We start from the raw sequence: 21,173 nt of genomic DNA on the forward strand, positions 1-21,173 counted from the left end.
TAGCATCGTTTTTCCTATTCTGTGTGGACCAAGGCCCTGTCATCAAGTCCCAAAACTCTTCTAAAGCAATGCAGTACATCGGCTTTATTTTCTCAGCCAGGTTGTAAATACCTTAAAGGCAAGCATGACATTTTTGCTTTTTTAAGTTCCACTCCAGGGCTGAGTTATGTGGCTTTTCCTATGACAAACACGAACTGAATTAATTATTGACAAACACCCAGAGATAAACACAGGGAATCCTCTGAGCAGCAAAGGCCATCCTCACACTAAAATTCTAAACCATCGTGACTCATTGAAGCCACAGCTCATACTTCTTGAAGGAAATTAGTTCAGACTCACCAGAGCTTCTTCAGATTGCAAAATAGATGCCTCAGTCCCACACACAAAAGCCTGATTCCAAAGTCTCCCAGGGCATTGTGGCTCAGATCCAGTTCCACCAGCTTCTGGTTGTTACTCAAGACCGAGGAGATGTTGAAGCAGCACTGATGGGAAAGGCAGCACTGCCCCAGCCTTCATGCCAAGCACAGAAACAGAAAACGTCAGAACGTGGGCGGCTTTTCTGTCACGGCTTTCTGGTCTACGTTGGTTTTTAGCACCAGGAAGGGGCACTGTGTTCTCATGTTACAAAGAGAAAGTTATAACTAAATTTTTTTTTTCTTCCCTTGTCCCGCCACCCCTAAATTTTTTAATGAAAGAAAGAATTATCTTATCAGAACTCCTGACTACAGCTCAAGACGTATTGGGAAGTTAGGTGTTGGGCTCACTGGCTCACAGTCTGAGACCACAGCTGCCAGTGAACACCCTCCAAAAATAAGGGGCATATATATGAGTATATTATCGGCAAGTTCCAGTTTTGTAAATGAAAACAATGGTGAACCTATGGGTTCCACCTCTTTACCACATGTTCCTAACAGCGGAAACTCCTTCAGGTGGATACTATTCTCTTTAGGGTTGTACCCATCTACCTTTTCTCTTTGCCAACCTTGTCCCTGCTATACTGTTTGATGATTTTTTTTTTAATTAATTAATTAATTTATTTTTGGCTGTGTTGGGTCTTCGTTTCTGTGCAAGGGCTTTCTCTAGTTGCGGCAAGCGGGACCACTCTTCATCGCGGTGCGCGGGCCTCTCACTATCGCAGCCTCTCTTGTTGCGGAGCACAGGCTCCAGACGCTCAGGCTCAGTAGTTGTGGCTCACGGGCCCAGTTGCTCCGCGGCATGTGGAATCTTCCCAGACCAGGGCTCGAACCCGTGTCCCCTGCATTGTCAGGCAGATTCTCAACCACTGCGCCACCAGGGAAGCCCCTATACTCTTTGATGATTTAATCCCAGCCCTTCATCTAAACTGAAGGAGCAAGCAGCTCTGATTCTTGATTTGCTCTACACACACACAAACACACACTCCGTCACCACCATCACCACCAACAACAACAATTAGTCCCTATCAGAGGAGCAAGAACAATATTCCAGCTCATCTCCAGGTGAATAGTTCAAATGTCCTGGAGCTCGTTGGATCATCTTTTCTGCCTCCATTTCCACACCAACTAGAAGCGAATGGATAATAGATCTTATCTGCAAAACATCTCATTCTCACCCATGTCTCCCCATTTGTGTCTCACTTTCTGGAATCACACAGGGGCACCCACAGGGGCGATGGGGAGAGTGGCATGGGATGATGGTGGAGAGGAAGGTTAAATGTCAAAACCAGCCAGAGCCTTGAAGGCAAGAAGAACATTTTATATTTTGTCAAAAGAGCAAAGAAAAAGCACCTAAGCATAGAAATGCCACGATCAAAGTATAATTTTCTAAATAACACTCTGTCTTTTGTACAGAGAATGATTGGTGAGTGGCAAAAGTAGATGCAGGGAGACCAAACAGCCAATATTCATTCAATATGTATTTTGGGGCATGAACACATGGTAAGAACAATGTCTCCAGACATTATAGAGACAATTGCAGAACAAACATGGATCTTAGAGTCTTAGAGTCTATTGCACTATCCAGGCAAATCACGGTGGTTGTTGGACCTGGGCTGGTGGAGTTGAGATAGGCTGGGACCTGGGACTCTTTACTGCAGTGCTTGCACCTGGACAAATATCTGCTCAAGCAACAGAATACAAAGAAACTATAAGGGACTAAACATAACTGCATGCATGTGTGCAGTTGGGGCAAATTATGAACAATAAGATACAAAAAAGTCAAAACCCAACTGCCATTTCTGAGGCGCCAGGAGCAAAAGCAGGGTACTGCACATGATCCCTGCACACAGCACCACCAAGGGGGTGGCAGACCACCTAAGCCACGCCTCTGGTCAGACCCCTGGATCAGCCCCTACTCTCACCCCATTTAAGGGACCAGCTCGCCCCCCGCTCAGGGAGCGAGCAAGGGCACCTGTTACTTGTTTTTGCTCCCTTGTGCTGTAGCATGAGCCCCAATAAAGCCTTGCCTGAATTCATCATCTGGCCTTTAATTAATTTCTGCTGATTAAGGAGTCTAAGGACTCTAGTCAGTAATAGAGTGAGGATGAGGAAAAGTGGACAATGGTTTGTGTAATAGGTAAAATAAGACTGGTGATGGAGTGGTTATGACGAGCAAGAGAGGAAGGAATGAAAATGTCCTGGAGTGGTGGGCTTTAACACTGGCTGTGTAGCTCATCAAAAATGCAGATGTGTGATGGAAGAGGGCTGGAGGGATGGCCCATACAACTGTGTGCTCAACTCAGGGCATGCGAGTCTGATTCACAGTGTGGGCTCACAGTAAGCATTTTATTAATAAATCTACAAGAGATTCCCTGTGACAATTTAATCTATGCAAAATATTTTGATGGGTTCCAGCCCAGGTAGCCATTGCTGTATTTGATGAAACTCTTCAAATCTCATCTGTAAGCATGGCTAATGAAGAAATGGAAGATACTGAAAGTCACGTCCTTTCATAACACCAACAAATGACTTATTTTCAGTTCCCCTTTATTCTTCCCCATCTTAAACTTCCCAAACAACTGTCTTCCAATCAATTTTGCCTTCCCACTTACTATGGGCTGAATTGTGTCCCCCCAAATATTTCATGTTGAAGTCTCAACACTTAGGACCTCAGAATGTGACTATATTTGGAGACAGGGTTTAAAAAGTAATTAAGTTAAAATAGGTCATTAAGGTAGGCCCTAATCCAATATGACTTGTGTTCTTGTAAGAAGAAGAAATCAGACACACACAGAGACCATGTGAAGACACAAGGAGAGGACAGCCAACTACAAGCCAAGGAGAGAAGATGCAGAAGAAACCAACCCTTCTGACAACTTCATCTTGGACTTCTAGCCCCCAGGACTGTGAGAAAATTAATTTCTGTTGTTTAAGGCTCCCAGTCTGTTGTACTTCGTTATGACAACCTTAGAAAACTAATCACTAATCTGGTCCTTCTTCTCCCTTTCTCTCTCTCTCTCCCTCTCTCTCTCTCTCACACACACAAACACACACACACACACACACACACACACATACACACACACATGTTCTTACCACAATCTGCGAATGTTACATCCAGGTTGATGGAGTGTTTCACATAATACCTTCATCCCTGGGTCTCCCAAGGTATTGCCACTGAGGTTCAATTCAGTGAGGTTCCAGTTATTGCTCAGGACTGAGAAGATGCCCCTGCAAATGCTGGAAGTGAGATAGTTCACCAATCTAGAAATTGGAAGGAAGGAAGGACAGAAAACAAAGTCAATCTCTAAGAATAGCAAACTGAAGCTAGGGGCCAGGAGTGGCTGACACCAGTTCAAAGGCCTCCTGGGAATTAAGAAATGAGTCACAGAACCAAAGATTGTGCACTGAGGAATGAAAAAGGCCAGAGGAGCCTTGGTAAGACTGTTCTACACACCTATGATTCAAAGAGCCTGTGATGAATGGATAAAGATGTGATGTATACACACACACACACACACACATGCCACACAATGGAATACTACTCAGCCATAAAAAAAATAATGAAATTTTGTCATTTGCAACAACATGGATGGACTTGAGGGTATTACGCTAAGTGAAATAAGTGAAAGACAAATGCTATATGATATCACTTATATGTGGAATCTAAAAAATAATACAAATAAACTTATTTACAAAACAGAAAGAGACTCACAGACATAGAAAACAAAGTTACGGATACCAAAGTGGGGGGAGGAATAAATTAGAAGGTTGGGATTAACATATACACACTACTATATATAAAATAGATAACCAACAAGGACCTACTGTATAGCACAGGGAACTATATTCAATATTTTGTAATAACCTATGAGGGAAAATAATCTGAAAAAGAATATATATATATATCTATATATATATCTGAATCACTGTGCTGTACACCTGAAACTAACATGACACTATAAATTAACTATACTTCAATTAAAGAAATAAAAATTAAAAACTAAATTAAAGGGCTTCCCTGGTGGCACAGTGGTTGAGAATCTGCCTGCCAATGCAGGGGACACGGGTTCGAGCCCTGGTCTGGGAAGATCCCACGTGCCGCAGAGCAGCTGGGCCCGTGAGCCACAATTACTGAGCCTGCACGTCTGGAGCCTGTGCTCCGCAACAAGAGAGGCCGCGATAGTGAGAGGCCCGCGCACCGTGATGAAGAGTGGCCCCCGCTTGCCACAACTAGAGAAAGCCCTCGCACAGAAACAAAGACCCAACACATAAATAAATAAATAAACAAATACAAAAAAAATAATTAAAATTAAAAAAACTAAATTAAATTTAAAAATAATGAAATTTTGTAGTAACAACATGGATGAACTTAGAGGGTATTATGCTAAGGGATATAAGTGAAAGACAAATACTGTATGATATCACTTATATGTGGAATCTAAAAAATAAAACAAACTAGTGACTACAATGGAAAAGAAACAAACTCATGGATATAAAGAACAAACTAGTGGTTACCAGTGGGGAGAAGGGAGGGGGAGGAACAAGATAGGGGTAGGGGATTAAGAGGTACAAACTACTATGTGTAAAATAAATAAACTATAAGAATACATTGTACAACACAAGGAATATAGCCAATATTTTATAATAGCTATAAATGGAATGTAACCTTTAAAAATTGTGAATCACTATGCTATACACCTGAAACTTATATAATATTGTACATCAACTATACCTCAATAAAAAATAATAATAATAAAATTAAAAGTAAAAAACAATTAAGAAAGAGCCTGTGACTTTGGCTGACTGTGAATACCCTCTGGCCCGTCCCTCAGGCATCCTTCTCCTCCCTCAACAGTCGGCTGTCCTGTCCATGGCCCTGGACACTCTGCTAAGTGACCCAGAGACCAGTTCTCACATTGGCTACACAATAGCATCAGCAGTGCTCTCGAAAATCCCTAGGCCAGGCCATAGGAATAGAGTCAGAACCTCTGAGGTGGGACCAAGCATATTGATATTTTTAAGACTTCCAGGTGATTTCAAAGTTCAGCTCTTGTTAAAATGCAGATTCTGACTCCATGGATCTAGGATCAGGCCTGCAGTCCTGCACTTCTAACAGGCACCAGGTGGATGCCCATGCTGCTGGCCCTTCGAAGGCTCTAGAACACGCAAAGCAAGCGCCTGCCCTCAGAAGAAGGTAGCTGTCATCTAGCAAGATGGGCATCAGGCTCTCCATCAGGAGTTTTAGTCTGAGTCTCTGCCAGCCTTCCTCACAGCCGTGTGATCTTTGTCAGATGTCTTGTTTACTCAGCTTCAATTTTAGAGCCCTAGAGAGCAGACCTTCTCCTCTTAGTCCCCCTCTCTCTTTCTCTCCCTCTCCCATCTTCTTTCTAGCTATTCTGAACTATTTGCCATTGTCAAAATGTACCCTGCTTTCCCACCTCCCACCCTTCGAACCCACTATTCCCTCAATCTGGGTTGCCCTTTGCACATCCATGGCTCTCTCATGCCCCATCGTTCAGGGTCCGGCTGTTCAAGGGCTCCACACATGTGCTTCAGGTGCACTCCACCAGTGTTCTTGCCAAAGCCCATCCTCTCTACCAACTGCCCTTGTTTCCTTCCTGTCCCCACAACCCAACTGTAAGTCGCTGTGAGCAGGACCTTGGTCTTAGCCACCACTGAAGCCCCAGCGGGTGGTCCTTGATGACCTGACAGTAAATAGAAAAGTCATCCTGGTAGTGGTGCTCAGGCAAAGAGAGGGAGCTGAAAATTTATTGCTGCCAGTGAAAGGGTCAGCTCTCTTTCTCCTGAATTTTGTCCTATGTCAAGTGTCTTCTATAGCGGTTAAACCCAAGCACTCACAGAACAGCCACCTCCCCACAGCCACTGTAGCTGTGGCAGTTTCTGTGCAAGGACTTAGAAGTCAAGTAACTCAATCCCTTCACTGTACACACACAGCAACTGGCGTCCAACCCCCTAGCGAGTGGGTGAACAGACCCTGAAGGGGGTGCTGTTGATGAATGCCTGGCTGCAAACACAAGGTGGGGGCCTTGGAGCACTCTCTCCTTTCCAGTCCTATTTCCCTCAATTTCCCCTCATTGGTTGGTCCAGTGAAGCCATGTCCCTCCCCATTTTCTCCAACATAAGTACTCTTCCTCAGATCGTATTCATGCTTTCTTCATACAAGAACCCATTGCACAAATCCCTTTACCTTCTCCTCCACTCACGCACATCTTATCAATCCTTCACGGCAGACTCAAACTCCACTCCTCCAAGAAACCTCCCCCAAGCATCCAACGCTGAGGGCCCTCTGTCCTCTGTGTCCCTGGGCAGAGTCAAAGAGGTTGTTTTGCCCCTTAGGTACTGATAGGGTATTATGCACTAAAGCCCCAAGTACATTACAAGCAATTTGAGTTTACGAACATTTTTATTCCATTCTTTCTCCCACAGAATGCCTTGTGCTAAATTGGCATCCACCAGACATTTGCTTTTTGTTTCATTGGCTTTTTTCTCATGGCGTTTGTCCACCTACCCTTTCTCTACTAGTCAATATCTGCCAATGAAGGGGTCTGGTAGAAATGAGTGGTGGTGGCATTATTATGTAGCTGTGGCAACTGCATTTGCAAGACAGTTGAGAAGGAAGGAGAGAGAGCAGGTGTCAAGAGATAGGTGGTTGGAAAATAGAAGACATATACTACCACCTGCCTGAAGCAGAATCTCCTTACCGCTGAGAATATGCAACATGAGGATCAGAGAGGACACAATCGTTCACATCAGAGTGTTGAACTTCCTCCTCTTTCTCCTCCTCCTCTTCCTCCTCCTCCTCCTCCTTGGATGAGTTATGGAGCAATCTCAGGGAAAGTGATTCCACATGGCGACAGTTCTCAATACAAAAAGAAGAAACCACATGGTCCATTCTGGTGGAGAGCTTGATCTCAATTTTGGGGAAATAGCCCATGGCCCTTTGCACAAAGTCCTCCTCCTGCATCTCATACAAACAGTAGAACAATTCCAGCTGGCTGGGCTCAATCTGTAGCATCTTGGCCTCGGCTTTTGCTTCAATCCATTTTAGCAACTCCAGCCTGATTTTCTGAGAGATCTTGCAACTCAGTTTTTTCTCCAAGTAGGAGGTTCTCTCCTGGTTTATAAGGCCAAAGAGAAAACGGACAACGAAAATCAGATACCCTTTCTCAAACTTGCCATAGTTTTCGAGAAGGACCGTCACATCTCGGTTGGGAAGCTTCAAACTACTCTGCTGCATGCTCCTCATCTCCCCCTGATTCTCCTCTTCCAGCAGATAGTACATGGCAGCAAAGAACTCCTGGAACGTCATGTGGATGAAGCTGTAGAATTTCTCACAGTCCACTTCCTTTTGGAATAGGTTCATCCTCAAGAAAGCAGACACATCTGCCTTCTGCAGGCCATGATTCCTGAGGTCACACTCCTCAAACAGGATTTTCTGGTTCCAGATTCCATCTGCAGCCAATGAACAGAGACCCCAGAGGGTGGCAGAGTTGTGGTGCTCCTGGTTCCCTCCTTGGGACTGCAACAAACTGGAGAGGAAGAAGATATACACGGCAGTGGTGGTCTTGGACGTCCGGGCAAGGCTCTTGCCACTGTCCATCTGCTGTTTCAGCCCAGTGCACACGATCCAGCAGACCAGGGGAATAAAGCACATGGTGAAGAGGATCTCATTCTCCTGAATCAGCCTGAAGGCTTCCCTGGCTTGCTGCTCATCTGAGAAATACTTAAAGAAATATTCCTTCTTTCTGACCTCTGAGAAACCCAGGATCTCCACGTGACGAGCCCGGCCCAGCAAGTGCTGAAGTTTCTCCAGGGCCACGGGTCTTGTGGTGATGAGCAGAGAGGCCTCGGGAAGCAGTCTTTTCCTGATGAGGCTGCTCAGGAGAATGTCTCCCCGCTCCACCTTCTGCCAGTTGGTGCAGAGTGCTTCTGTGTGCTCATCAAAGGCACCTTGCAGCTCATCAAAACCATCCATGAGGAAGAGGATCCTGGAAGGCTTGCTCACAATCTTGCCTATGGGTGGGTTTGGGCCAGGGCAGCAGCTGGCGATCAGGTCCCCCAGGCTCCTCTGCATCCCAAGGCTCACCTCCCGACAGTGAATGTAAAACAAATAGTCAAATTTGTCCTGGTAAAGTTCCCCTGACGCCCAGTCCAACATGATCTTCCTGGCCAGTATTGTCTTCCCAATGCCCGCTGCTCCCTGGAATACCACCGTGTGCACAGGCTCAGAGTGTTGGTCCTCAGGATCAAAAAGCAATTCCAAGTTCATGGAACTCACGGGGCCATCCTGCATCTTGGCTGAGGTCCTACCAATGGCCAGGAGCTCATGCTCTCTCTCCTGCTGGCTCCGGTGTTCCTTGATGAGACGCAGCCTGGTGAAGCGCTTGTTGAGGTTCACGCTCTCACCCAGACGGGCATTCCTGTCTTTGATACACTGGAATCTGCTTCTCACATATTTTCTGTACTTCTTACAGTAATCTGTGGCAGAGACAGAAAGTTAGATTTTGGAAGAAGCCTGAGCACATCCACCAGAGATGAGCTATCAGCAGGGGCCGGTGGTCTATAAGGAATGGTAACTGGAATTGAGGAATGGGAGTTGCAGTTTCTCTCCACTGCCTGGGTATGAACAGCCCCAGAAAATCTAGGGTGTCAAAGTCTTCCTAGACACGGTTAAACAAAAGAAGAGCAAAGCGCCATATGAACTGGCCCTGGCCAGAAGATCCTTTTTATTCAATCTTACTCCTTTAGGTAGTCTGCAGCTCATGCCTGATAAAACCTGAAACACTCAATTGCCTCCCCTTGGTTCTGGGACTCCAAGGAGCCATGCAAACATAAATCTATTTCTTAAGCTGAAGTGGATTTCCTGAGACAGGCCTTTTCACCCTAAGGAGCAGGAACATGTTAGGATCACCAAATTATCCACCTTCCTAGCTTCAAGTACCTACAGAACCAGGTCTCCAAACCCAACTAGAAATGCCACCCCCATTGCTTACCTTTCTTTTTTTTACAAATAGAGATTCTGGAAAGGTACCCCAGTAAACCCATCCACTCCTCTTCAAGGCTTTCTTCCTGGCTTATCACAGAAACGTTTGCATTGTCTGAGAGTAAAAGGAAGAAAAATTCAAAGCGTCAAAACCCAGGACTCCTGATTAAGATGACATCATTGAGATCCAATATCTAACACCTGGCATAGGTCAAAGGCACCTGCCCTGAACATCTCCCAAACCAGAATACAGCTCAGTTGCATGTCCAGTTAGGGGCATTCCTGTACTCCTAATTTCAAAGCAATGGATACCACCCAGAATTATGTCCACACTGTATCCAGTCTTGGAATCTGTCTCCCAAGCCTGGAAATCAAACAGTAAACATGTGAGGCATCAAGGTTTCTTATCCTCATTTGTCTTTGGCAGACTCCCTCCCTGGTGCTCTGGTTTTGAGGCCATCCCACACACTTTCCAATATCCCCAAGATGGCTAAAGGCCAGCAATATCATCCTTCCTTGACCGCAAACACCTGAAATTCATCTTACCCATATCCTGAGTCTTAAGAGTAAGAATAACCAATCTGGCTTATGTCTATTTCTCTATTTCAGTATTCAGAATCCTGGCTGACATTAGATTCACCTAGAAAGCTTTAAAGACACTGATTCCAGGACTCCACCTCCAGTGATCCTTTGTCAGTTCTCTGAGGTGGAGCCCAGGCACCATTATATTTTAAAAGCTCCAACATGCATCCACAGTTGAGAATCACAGATCTAAACAATCACTGAATAACACATCCCAAAGAAGCATCTTATAGGAGAAATTAGACACAGTAGAATAAGAGCTAGGCACCAAGGGAAACACACGGGACAGATAACTTTAGGTGGGCAGGAACCGAAGAGCTACATAAAGGATTCCTGATAGGTGTCTACTTATTCTGAATGGCAAAGCTGTTAATCCAACACACACAAAACCACAAAACAAAATCTAAACATTGACTCAAACCAAGACTACAATTTAATTCTTACCTAAAACCTAACCCTAGCCAGCACCCCCCATAAAAACAAAAAAATTCTAACCCTAGTTATCATTCTTCCACCCCACAACCCAGATGTAAAAGCCAAATGGCACAGTGGTTAAGAGCCAGGCTTCCACCAAAGACACACTTGGCATTGAATCCCAGTCTTGGCTCTGATTAGAACAGAGTCATGGACAACCAAAACCTTTTCCAGGCTCACTTCACATGGTTGTGCAACCAATCTCCAGAATTATTTTTCATCTTGTAAAAATGAAACTCTATACCCATTAAACAACAATTCTCCATTCCCCATTCTCTGCAGCCCCTGGCAACCACCAGGGGCTGTGACTGGCTTATTTCACTCAGTATAATAAAACTGAAAGTTCATTTGAAAAAGCACAGGCTTCCTGGGGTTCTTGTGAAGAATGAATAAAATCCACAAAAACTGCTTAGTGAACTACTTCTGCCACTATGATTATTATACTTTAAAAGGGTTATTGCGTATGTAAGTACTGACACATTTATAACTGTTATTATACACAATTTGTTTATAACATCCCACTGGTGTACGCCCTTGCCCTCATGCCCCCATATTATTTTTATCTCCCTCATTAGACCCGTATTGCTTCCCCAGTTCACTGTGCTTCTGACCTGATGGTTCATTTTTTTTTTGCCAGTATAAATACATTTTAATTGACTTTAGACATGTCAGTATGGACAATACAGGGTTGGAAGAAAAAACAGGGTAAACAGGGTAAACATTCATTAGAAAACAGAAGTTTAAATATATAAAACTGACTTCAAATGGCATGGATATACTACATACGCACCACCATTTTTGTCTGACCATTTCAGAAACGCTGATTCATTTTTATTCCCTATTTCCGCTAGCTCAACATCATCATCCTGTGATTTTCTAGATTCCTCTGAGCCCATCCTTGTACCCTTCCCTTGCTCAGAACCAGAGCCAGAAGGAAGACCCTCACCCTCAGCCTGTCCACAGGGATGAAGAGTATTTCTTTGATCATTCCAACACCCAAAGTAATGGCCATAGGAAAAGCTTTTCCCCAGAAATTACATAGTTCTATAAGGTGAGAGATTGCCCCCTGAGCCATGGGAAGCAGAGATTCAAGTTTGTTGACTATGCAGGCAGACACATGAGGAGCTAGATGGAGACCTGGAGGAAGTTTCAGGCACAGGAGAGATTTGGATAAAGTGTAACTATTCAGAGAAAATTCCTAGTGGTATATGAGCCCTGACTTAGGTTTTTAAAGAAGTTAGGAAAAAAGTAAACTGCTTTCCTCCATCTTCTCATAGCACTATCATGAGAAGAAAAAAGAAGATGAAGCCAAGATAATAAAACAAGTGATTAAAAAACAAACATACTGGGCTTCCCTGGTGGCACAGTTGTTAAGAATCCACCTGCCAATGCCGGGGTCGCGGGTTCGAGCCCTGGTCCAGGAAGATCCCACATGCCGCAGAGCAACTAAGCCCATGCACCACAACTACTGAGCCTGCGCTCTAGAGCACACAAGCCACAACTACTGAACCCAAGTGCTACACCTACTGAAGCCCGTGCACCTAGACCCTGTGCTCCGCAACAAGAGAAGCCACTGCAGTGAGAAGCCCGCACACCGCAACAAAGACCCAACACAGCCAAAAAATAAATAAAATAAATAAATTTAAACAAACAAACAAAACAAACAAACAAACATACTAACTTTGATTCGTCAAAGGATACCATTAACAAAGTGAAAAGGCAACCCATAGAATGGGAGAAAACATTTGCAAATCATATATCTGATGAGAGGTTAATATCCAGGATATATAAAGAACTCCTACAAGTCAACAACAAAAAAGACAAACAACCCAATTAAAACATGGGAAAGGGACTTGAACAGGCATTTCTCCAAAGATAAACAAATGACTAACAAGCACATGAGAAGGTGCTCACGTCACTCGTCAATAGGGAAATGCAAATCAAAACCACAATGAGATACCATCTCACACCCATTAGGACTGCTACTATCAAAAATATGTAAATATATATATAAAATAAGTGTTGGTAAGGATGCGGAGAAATTAGAACAATTGTACACTGCTAGTGGGAGTGTAATATGATGCGGCCATTATGGAAAACATTCCTCAAAAAATTAAACTAGAATTACCATGTAATCCAGTAATTCCACTTCTGGGCATATATCCAAAAGAATTGAAATCAAGGTCTCAAAGAGATTTGTACAGCCATGTTCATAGCAGCATTATTCACAATAATCAAAAGCTAGAAGCAACCAGAAAGTCCACTGATGGATGAATGGATGAACAAACTGTGGTATATACATACCACAAAATATTATTCCACCTTAAAAAGGAACGAAATCCTGCCATATGTGACAACATGGGTGAAGCTTGAAGATGTTTATGCTGAGTGAAATAAGCCAGATACAAAAAGACAAATACTGTATGATTCCACTTATAAAAGGTACTGGAATAGTCAAATTCATAGAGACGGAAAGAGGTTGCCAGGGGCTGAGGGGAGGGTAGAATGAGGAATCGTTGTTTAATGGGTACAGAGTTTTGCAAGATGAAAAGATTTCTGGAGATTGATTGCACAAAAGTGTGAATGTGCTTAACACCAATGAATCATACACTTTAAAATGGTTGACAGTAAGTTTTATATTATGTGTATTTTATCACAATTTTAAAAAATATACTGTCTTCCTTCCACTCACCCCATTCTGGCTCATCCCTCTTAGCTTTCTCATAAAGGTCTCTCCTGTTGATTGCAGCAAAAATCCACTTGGCCATGGCCCATGCTTTCTCCTCTCCATTGAAATCAATCATCAGAGTGGCTAGATCCACGTGATCTGCTTTCTCTGTCTGACCCCGAGGAAGTGATGTGCAGCCCTTCTGACAAGGATAGTCTTCTAAGTGCATCTTGAATTTCTTAAAGTCTACGTCTTCCAGATCCTCCAGGTAACGAGCCAGCTTGCAGCGGACACTTGCCATGCTCACCTGCAGCCCTGGTCAGAGTCCTTGGGCATAGGTCCACACTGGGAAATCGGGTGGTGAAAACAGCATATGGATAAGAAGTCTTTTAAGAAGTCTACCCTCAGAGAGAACTAAACTATCAAAAACCCAGAAGATTGAAAGGAAAAAAAGAAATCACCAGACTCTAACGAGTTGCCATCTTTAGTTTTGAAAAGTGAGTCAAATACTTACCAGAGAGCTTTCCTATTGGCTTGACCCAGGAGTGTGTCCTGAGCCATGGAAAAAAGGTGCCCCTGTGGAGAGAAACAATTAAACCCACAAACACAATCACATTAACATTGCAATGTGTATCTTAAACCACTTCCTGATGCCACCTTGATGTATCACCAGGAGAACTTTGGTCCCACTGATCACTGGTTATGTGTGACCTTGGACAAATTCTTCACTATTCTTCAACTTCAGTTTCCTCGTCTATAAAATGACAGAGTGGAAAATATGTTTTTTACATTCCTTCCAACTGAAAGACTCTGGTTTCTTGTTTCTGTTTTGAACCAAGGAAAGATGAGTAAGGGACAAAAGAAGAAGGATGCCAGGAATTAGTAAATATGGCGATAACAGAGCAGCATATGCCTAGAGAGAGAAAAGGAGAGAGAACATAAAAGCATGTAGAGGAGAGGATGGTCTGCAATAGCCCTTTTATCAGTCCACTGATTGATAAAGACTGAAATGGGATGGAACTTGGGGTGATAAGGGAGAATAATAAACACATATATTTCTTTAATGTCTCTTTGCAAAAATCACAATTATAATAATTATTAGAACTCACATTTATTGAGAGCTTCTCATGGGCTAGGTGCTGCCCTGATGCACAAAGCCCAAAGATTAAATTCCTAGTCCCATGGTATGGAAGTAGAGACTGAGTCTTAGGCTAAGTGACTTGCCCAGGTTTTCACAGCCAGGAGGGACAAAGCCAGGATTTAGACCAGGGTCATTGATTTCTGAGTCATGCCCTTAACGTTGCATTTTTCTCAGCTTAAAAAGTGTGAGACCGTTTCTTCCACCATTTAAGTAGGTATCTCAGTCAGATAGGAGGAAAAATTATCGAAGATGATAAAAATAAATGGTTAAAAGGCAAAGACATTTTCCCAGGTTTTATCACACACAGTCTTTCATTACAGTGTTCAACAACTCAGTTTCCTAACTAGAGTTTGAGTTCCACAAAAACTAGAAATAAGCTGCTATATCTTTTGATCATACACATCTCCTAGATTTTAGATGGATGAACACATTGGCTTTGTTTGGAATTTATCCCTTCATATTACTGAACTTGGAAAAGCACAACATTAGCCCAAAGACATAAATGATGTTAAAGGAAGGGAGAGGCCCTACGAAGCTTTGGAACTCTCCAAAACGGAATTTTTAAAGAACACAGTTTAATGTTCAAGCCATCTCAAACATGTTCATCTCTCCTTCTATCTTCATTCTTGCCTCTCCACTCCTGGCCTCATGCACCCCACGCCAAATCCATTCCCTATGCATCTGGCAGGTGGCAAGAGGGGAGGGGGCACTCCAGACAGATCCACCAGCGCTGCAGACCCTCCCAGGTCCCATTCCATTGATCTTTCCATCCACATCAGGACTCTGCCTTTCCTCTGTGCTCCCCTATCCCTAACCCTAGTGCACCCCACCTTGACCTTTACCTTCTCTGTCCCTTGGTTTCTAAAATACTCATTTGCTTTTATGCATCCCATCTATCCTCTCCCTGGGGGAATGATTGGCAAATATGCTGGAGTCATGGGTGTAAGCAGTTGTTGCTGCTCCTGTCCTCACCTCCCGTCCCCCCACATACACATGCACTCGCACACATAGCATCCAAATAGTGATAAACATAAAAGAACATTCCAGAAGCATTGTTGAAGGACAGACCTGAAGGCTGGCAAAAGAAATCTCTAGTCAAGTTCTGGCCCTTGACACAATCTCCCCATGCTTCCCAAGACCATTTCAGCCACCCCGCTCCACAGAGCTGGACTTACCCAGATGTCAGCCTCAGGAACAGCCGGAGAGGAAACGAGATGAATTTTATAGCAGTCACAGCCCAGCAGGAAGGATGTGGTCTCACTATGGAGTGAACAGGCTTGCATCACAGACAAAGGCAGAGACTAACGATTACTCACATCACTGGATTTTCCAAACTGAAGTTCTCAAAGCTGAGACTGGTTGTAGCCAGAGATGTCTGGCCTCTCCTCAGTGGCCACTGGGGTAGAGGATGGGAGGAAATTCAACTGCTACTCAGTGGATGTTCCCTGTAACTCTGACAAGCAGCCACGTGAGTGTTTTGTTGACAGAGAGGGGAGTACGATGGAGAATACCACCGGAGCTGGTAAATAGAGAATTGAGAGCATAACCTGGCCATCAGACTGCAAATCCCATGCACTTTCAAGCCATCACATGGAGGCAGTCTGCAGACAGTACAATAACAATTGACTGTTATATTTTTAACCACTTTATTAGGGGTAAGTATATACCTGTGAAACCATCACCACCATCAAGGCTATAAACATATTTATCACCTCCCAAATTTCTCCCCACCCTATTATGATTATGATTTTGTGTGTGTGGTGAGAACACAATATAAGATCTACCCTTTTACCAAATAATAAGTACACAATACAGTATTTTTTTATATAAATTTATTTAGTTATTTATTTATTTTTGGCTGTGTTGGGTCTTCGTTGCTGAGCGTGGGCTTTCTCTAGTTGCAGCAAGGCAGGGGCTACCCTTCATTGTGGTGCGCTTCTCTTGTTGCAAAGTACGGGCTCTAGGCACGCGGACTTCAGTAGTTGTGGCTCGTGGGCTCTAGAGCACAGGCTCAGTTGTTGTGGTACATGGGCTTAGTTGCTCTGCGGCGTGTGGGATCTTCCTGGACCAGGGATCGAACCCGTGTCCCCTGCATTGGCAGGTGGATTCTTAACTACTGTGCCACCAGGGAAGTCCACAATACAGTATTATTAGCTACGGGCTCTATGCTGTACAGCAGATCTCTAGGACTTTTTCATTTTGCATAATAGAAACTGCCCACCCTCTGACTAATATTTTCCCTTTTCTTCCTCTCCCTAGCCCCTGGCAACTGTCATTCTACTCTGTTTCAATGAGTTTGACTATTTTAGATTCCACATGAGTGATTTCATTCAGTATTTATCTTTCCTGTCTCATTTATTTCACTGATTTCATTCAGTATTTATCTTTCCTGTCTCATTTATTTATTAATGTCATCAAGATCCATCCATGTTGTTGCAAATGGTAGGATTTCTTTCTTTGTCATGCCTGAATAACATTCCATTGTACATATATACCACATCTTCTTTATTCATTAATCTATTGATGGATGCTTTGTTTACCTTTATCCATTCTTCTATTTATGGACATTTTATCCGTTCTTCTATTATGGACAAGGTTGTTTCCACATCTTGGCTATTGTGAATAATGCCACAATGAACATGGGAGCAGATATCTCTTCAAGATCCTGATTTAAATTCCTTTGGATGGGCACAAACTCTACTCTCTGACTCACTGACTTACTCGCTCAACTAACACTTATGGGGTACCTAGTGTGTATCAGGCATGAACACAAAGCTGAAAAGCACCTTGCCTTACCCAAGAGGAGCTGGAGGAGAGAGAAACACCCAGACCTGCTTTCCTAGCTCTCACCATGGCTCCAGGACCACAGTCCAACAGTGGCATGAGTTCCATAGAGCATGGTGAGTGAGAAGCGCTCAGCACCTCCAGGAGAGTGCAGGAAACTTGGAGCAAGAAGGAAAAGCATCCAAGTCTAACAGAGGGGCACTGGTATGCTACTTCATGCCTCAGTTTCCTCATCTGTGAAATGGGGGTGACAATAGCACCAATAGGAGATGGCTGTCATAAGGATTGAGCAAATGGGTAGATGTGAGGTCTTTGGAACAGAGCCTGAATCAAAGAAGCTGGTATCCGTGGTTAACTCCTGTTACTACCGTTGTTAGAGAATTATGTGCAAAATGCTCCGAGGGATGAAAGAGAGGCATCTACTCCCACTGAAGCAAGGGCAGGATAGCAAGACCTGAGTCTAAAGCTCTGCATGTTGTTAAGGGCCAGGGTGCATGCAGGAGCAGTGAGGAATCCAGATGCTGAGACCAGAGAGAGAGACAGCAGATCAATCAAACAATACCTGAGAGGGAAATGCAAGGTAGAAAGCAGAATTCAAATGTCATTCCAGAATTTTGAAAATGTATTCTAATCATGTATAAAAACTAATCAAGAAAAAAAATGACCATGCTTTCCTTGTAATTCTGCCTTCTGAAAACATTGTTTCAGGTATGGGAATATCAAAATCAACACAAATAATAAACAAAGAAGGTCACAAAAATAGAATATAATGATTCTCCTTCCTACCTGTTCATGACCCCCCTCCTAAAAACATGGAGAATAACAATTTAATACTGTGCACCAAAGAAAAACAATGACACCCATGAAACAACTGCCGCTCACTTCTATAAAGCAGAGTGAACTGGAGCTCTGGGTATTGGGTTCCAAACCCAAATTTGCCACAAATTCTTTCTAATTGAATAATCTACAGGAAACCAAACCAAAACAAAAGTAAATCCACTAGGAAATCAATGACTGCTGTAAGTTACAAAGAAATAGACTGCCAAAGGCTGAAGGGGAAATAAAGCAAGCCAGGACAGATGTGCTTCCCCCAACCACCTCCAAGTACATATGAACAAGCCCTGATTCTACGGGTTGGGACAGAGTGAGGAAACGTCCTAAGGCTTTGCTGAACTGAAAATCCAGACACGAGACATGAAAGTATAGGTGTGGTGACAAAGACCCCAAACATTTAAAGTCAAGATTCTATTGAAAAGTCCAAAGCAAAACAGTAATAGTGTAAGATACCCTAAATCATGCATGTCTCTCTGGGCCCGAATGCCTCCAAATCCTCACCCAGCTTCCCCTTCCCTTGACCTCTACACACAGGGTACAACATGACATGCTAATCACCCTCTCTAGGCCTGCGAGGAAGGTGGTTTCACTTCTACACGGGCAGAAAGAAAGCACATTGCTTTCCTGGAAAAGAGATTCTCTTAGGCTGCAGGCATTGCTGCCACTTTCCACTTGTCAACCCTGCACTGATCAATACAGTAGCCACTAGCTACACGTGGCTACTGAAATGTAAATTAATTAAAATTAACAATTCAGTTCTGGCTGCACTGGTGGCATTTTAAGGGCTCAGTAGCCACATGTGGGGACAGTGCAAAATAGGACAAGTATATCACTACTGAGTTTTATTGGTCAGCCCTGGTCTGACTCCTTTCTTTGCCTGGAAGGGGCTTCCTGGAGCTTAATTCCTCATGTTGAAAATCTTAAAATATTTCCTGCAGAACATTATTCTATCAGACATTAGGTAGGTTGTTGAAGATATATATATATAGATATATATATATATACATATATATAGATATACATATATATATATAGGATTACTTATTTTTAAAATACATATATATGCACTTATTAATACATGTGTAGACAAATTTGGAAGAACTGTATTTGAAACTACAAACATGAAGTTAGAACAAACAGAGGATTTTTATTTTCTGCATTAATACAGAGGACTTTTATGTTGTACATTATATATTTCTTCATTGACTGGCTTTTTTCCAAAGCATATATAACTTTGTAATTGAAAAAGAAAAAAAGGGAGTTTTACCCAGCACAGGTATCAAGTTGGTAGGTTCTGGTGGCCTTAAAATAGGATGACAGTGACAGTTGGGCTTCCCTGCTTTTCTAGCTTCCATCAGTACACCAGTCCTCTAACTAATAACGCTACTTTTTCCCCTCCTCCTCCACTAGGTGCTAATTCTTTCTCCCATGCCTTCTAATCCATGTCAAGGCATGAACTGCAAAAGGCCAAGCATGTACTCGTATTATGGTGAGTGTAGAATTTCACAGAAGTGGAGCAGATCCTGTAGGTGGTCAGACCATCATCCGGTGGCCACCTTCTTCCTTGCTAAAAGGACCCCAATTTTGTGCAAGCATTCACTTTTTCCTTACAGGACTCAGGAAAAGTTAATTCTTTTCTCCAAATTAAGGGGTATATTCTGGTTTATATAACCCAGTAATTGGATCCTGCTCTCCTAATAATGATGGTTTAAGGCGTGGGCTGGTGATTAAGTTCTAGTTATAAGACCAGGACTTCACATAAAACAGTCTGTGCTCTGAAGAAAGACTTTCCATAAGGTTTGGTCCTTTGCTGCCAATAGATGTGGTCACATCAGGTTATGATGCCTGGAACTGCTGTGGCCATTTAATGACTATAAGGGAACATGAAAGACTCTAAGGATGGCAGAGCCAGAGATGGAAGAAACATGTCCACTGAAGCAACCAGCCCAACAGTGAAATGCTCTGGTGTTTAAGCCAATTAATATGGTTTCTCTGTTCCGTAAATCCAAAGGCAACTTATACATAGATGCCATTGTTGAAGTATGATTGACTATTCTTCTCTGTGAGTTTTGATTTCCCTGAGGTCAACACTGAGCTAATACTCACCAGTACAGGTGTAGTAGCATGGCTATCGACTTGTGCCTGGGCTAACAGGTGGGCATTGGTGTCCTGAGGATTGTTAAATAGTTCTAAAAAAGACCCTAGCTGTCAGCCACTACCATTTCCTCACCATTTGCTCATCATAGTTTTTCCCTGTGGCAACATGGCCACAAAATAAGGAGTTATCAGGCAGCTCTGAATTTCAAGGTAGAACAATGGTCTTGAATGGAAGGCTTTTATGATGGAATGGAGGTTTTTGAGAGAGAAAATCTTCGTTGAGCTCCAAATAGCATGAGCATTCATGAATTCATAAAATAAATTTTATCTCATAAACTATAGCACAGGGAAGATTGTAAGGTGATATGAGAACTATTTCAAAGAACATGAACATTTCAACAGGAGACTGAATTGGAGAAATGGAGAGTCCCTGCAATGGTTAATTTAATGTGCCAGTTTGGCCAGGCCGTGGTACCCAGACATTTGGCCACACACCAGTCTGGATGCTGTTGTGAAGGTATTTTTTAGATGAGATTAACTTTTAAATCAGTAGATTTTGAGTAAAACAGATTACCCACCATAATGTGGTTGGGCCTCACATAATCAGTTGAAGGTATTAAGAGAAAAGACTGAGATCCCCCAAGAAAGAAGGAATTCTGCCTGCAGTTTGCCTTCAGACTCAACAATGCAACATCAACTTCTCCCTGAGTCTCCAGCCTGTCCTGCAGATTTCAGACTTGCCAGCCCACACAATCACATGAGCCAAATACTTAAAATCCCTCAAGATAGATAGATAGATAGATAGATATAGATGTTGATATAAATATAGACATAGTTACATATATATAAATGTGATATATATACATATATATATATATATATACACACTATATATATATATACATATATATTGTCTTAGTGTGTTCAGGCTACTATAACAAAAATAGCATACTAAAAAAAATGGGTGACTTCAAAAACAAACATTTATTTCTCATAGTTATGAAGGCTGGGAAGTTCAAGATCAAGGTGCCAGCAGATTCAATGAGTAATGAGGGCTGCTTCCTGGTTCATCGAAGGTCATCTTTTTACTCTGTCCTCACATTGCAGGAGAAGTGAGGGACCTCTCTGGGATCTTTTATAAGAAGAGCACTAATTGCATTCATAAGGGTT

At 42.9% G+C, this 21,173-nt stretch overlaps 1 protein-coding gene across 4 annotated transcripts in view; it reads right to left on the reverse strand.

The window, feature by feature from the left end:
- Positions 1-15,451, reverse strand: part of NLRP3 (NLR family pyrin domain containing 3) — a 133,799-nt gene extending 118,348 nt beyond the window's left edge. For 3 of the 4 annotated variants that reach the window (XM_082379299.1, XM_082379298.1, XM_082379296.1), the window contains exons 1-6: positions 13,662-15,451; positions 13,172-13,492; positions 9,434-9,538; positions 7,142-8,918; positions 3,513-3,680; positions 340-510 (exon numbers count right to left, since the gene is read on the reverse strand). In XM_082379299.1, coding sequence (XP_082235425.1) covers positions 340-510; positions 3,513-3,680; positions 7,142-8,918; positions 9,434-9,538; positions 13,172-13,448 — 2,498 coding nt within the window. In that variant the 5' untranslated portion in view covers positions 13,449-13,492; positions 13,662-15,451. The remainder of the gene's footprint in view (positions 1-339; positions 511-3,512; positions 3,681-7,141; positions 8,919-9,433; positions 9,539-13,171; positions 13,493-13,661) is intronic. The other variant, XM_082379297.1, reaches the window with a different exon arrangement.
- Positions 15,452-21,173: the final 5,722 nt, after the last annotated feature.

This window comes from Balaenoptera borealis (genome assembly GCF_965194805.1).
Source record: "Balaenoptera borealis genome assembly, chromosome: 2".
NCBI lineage: Eukaryota > Metazoa > Chordata > Mammalia > Artiodactyla > Balaenopteridae > Balaenoptera > Balaenoptera borealis.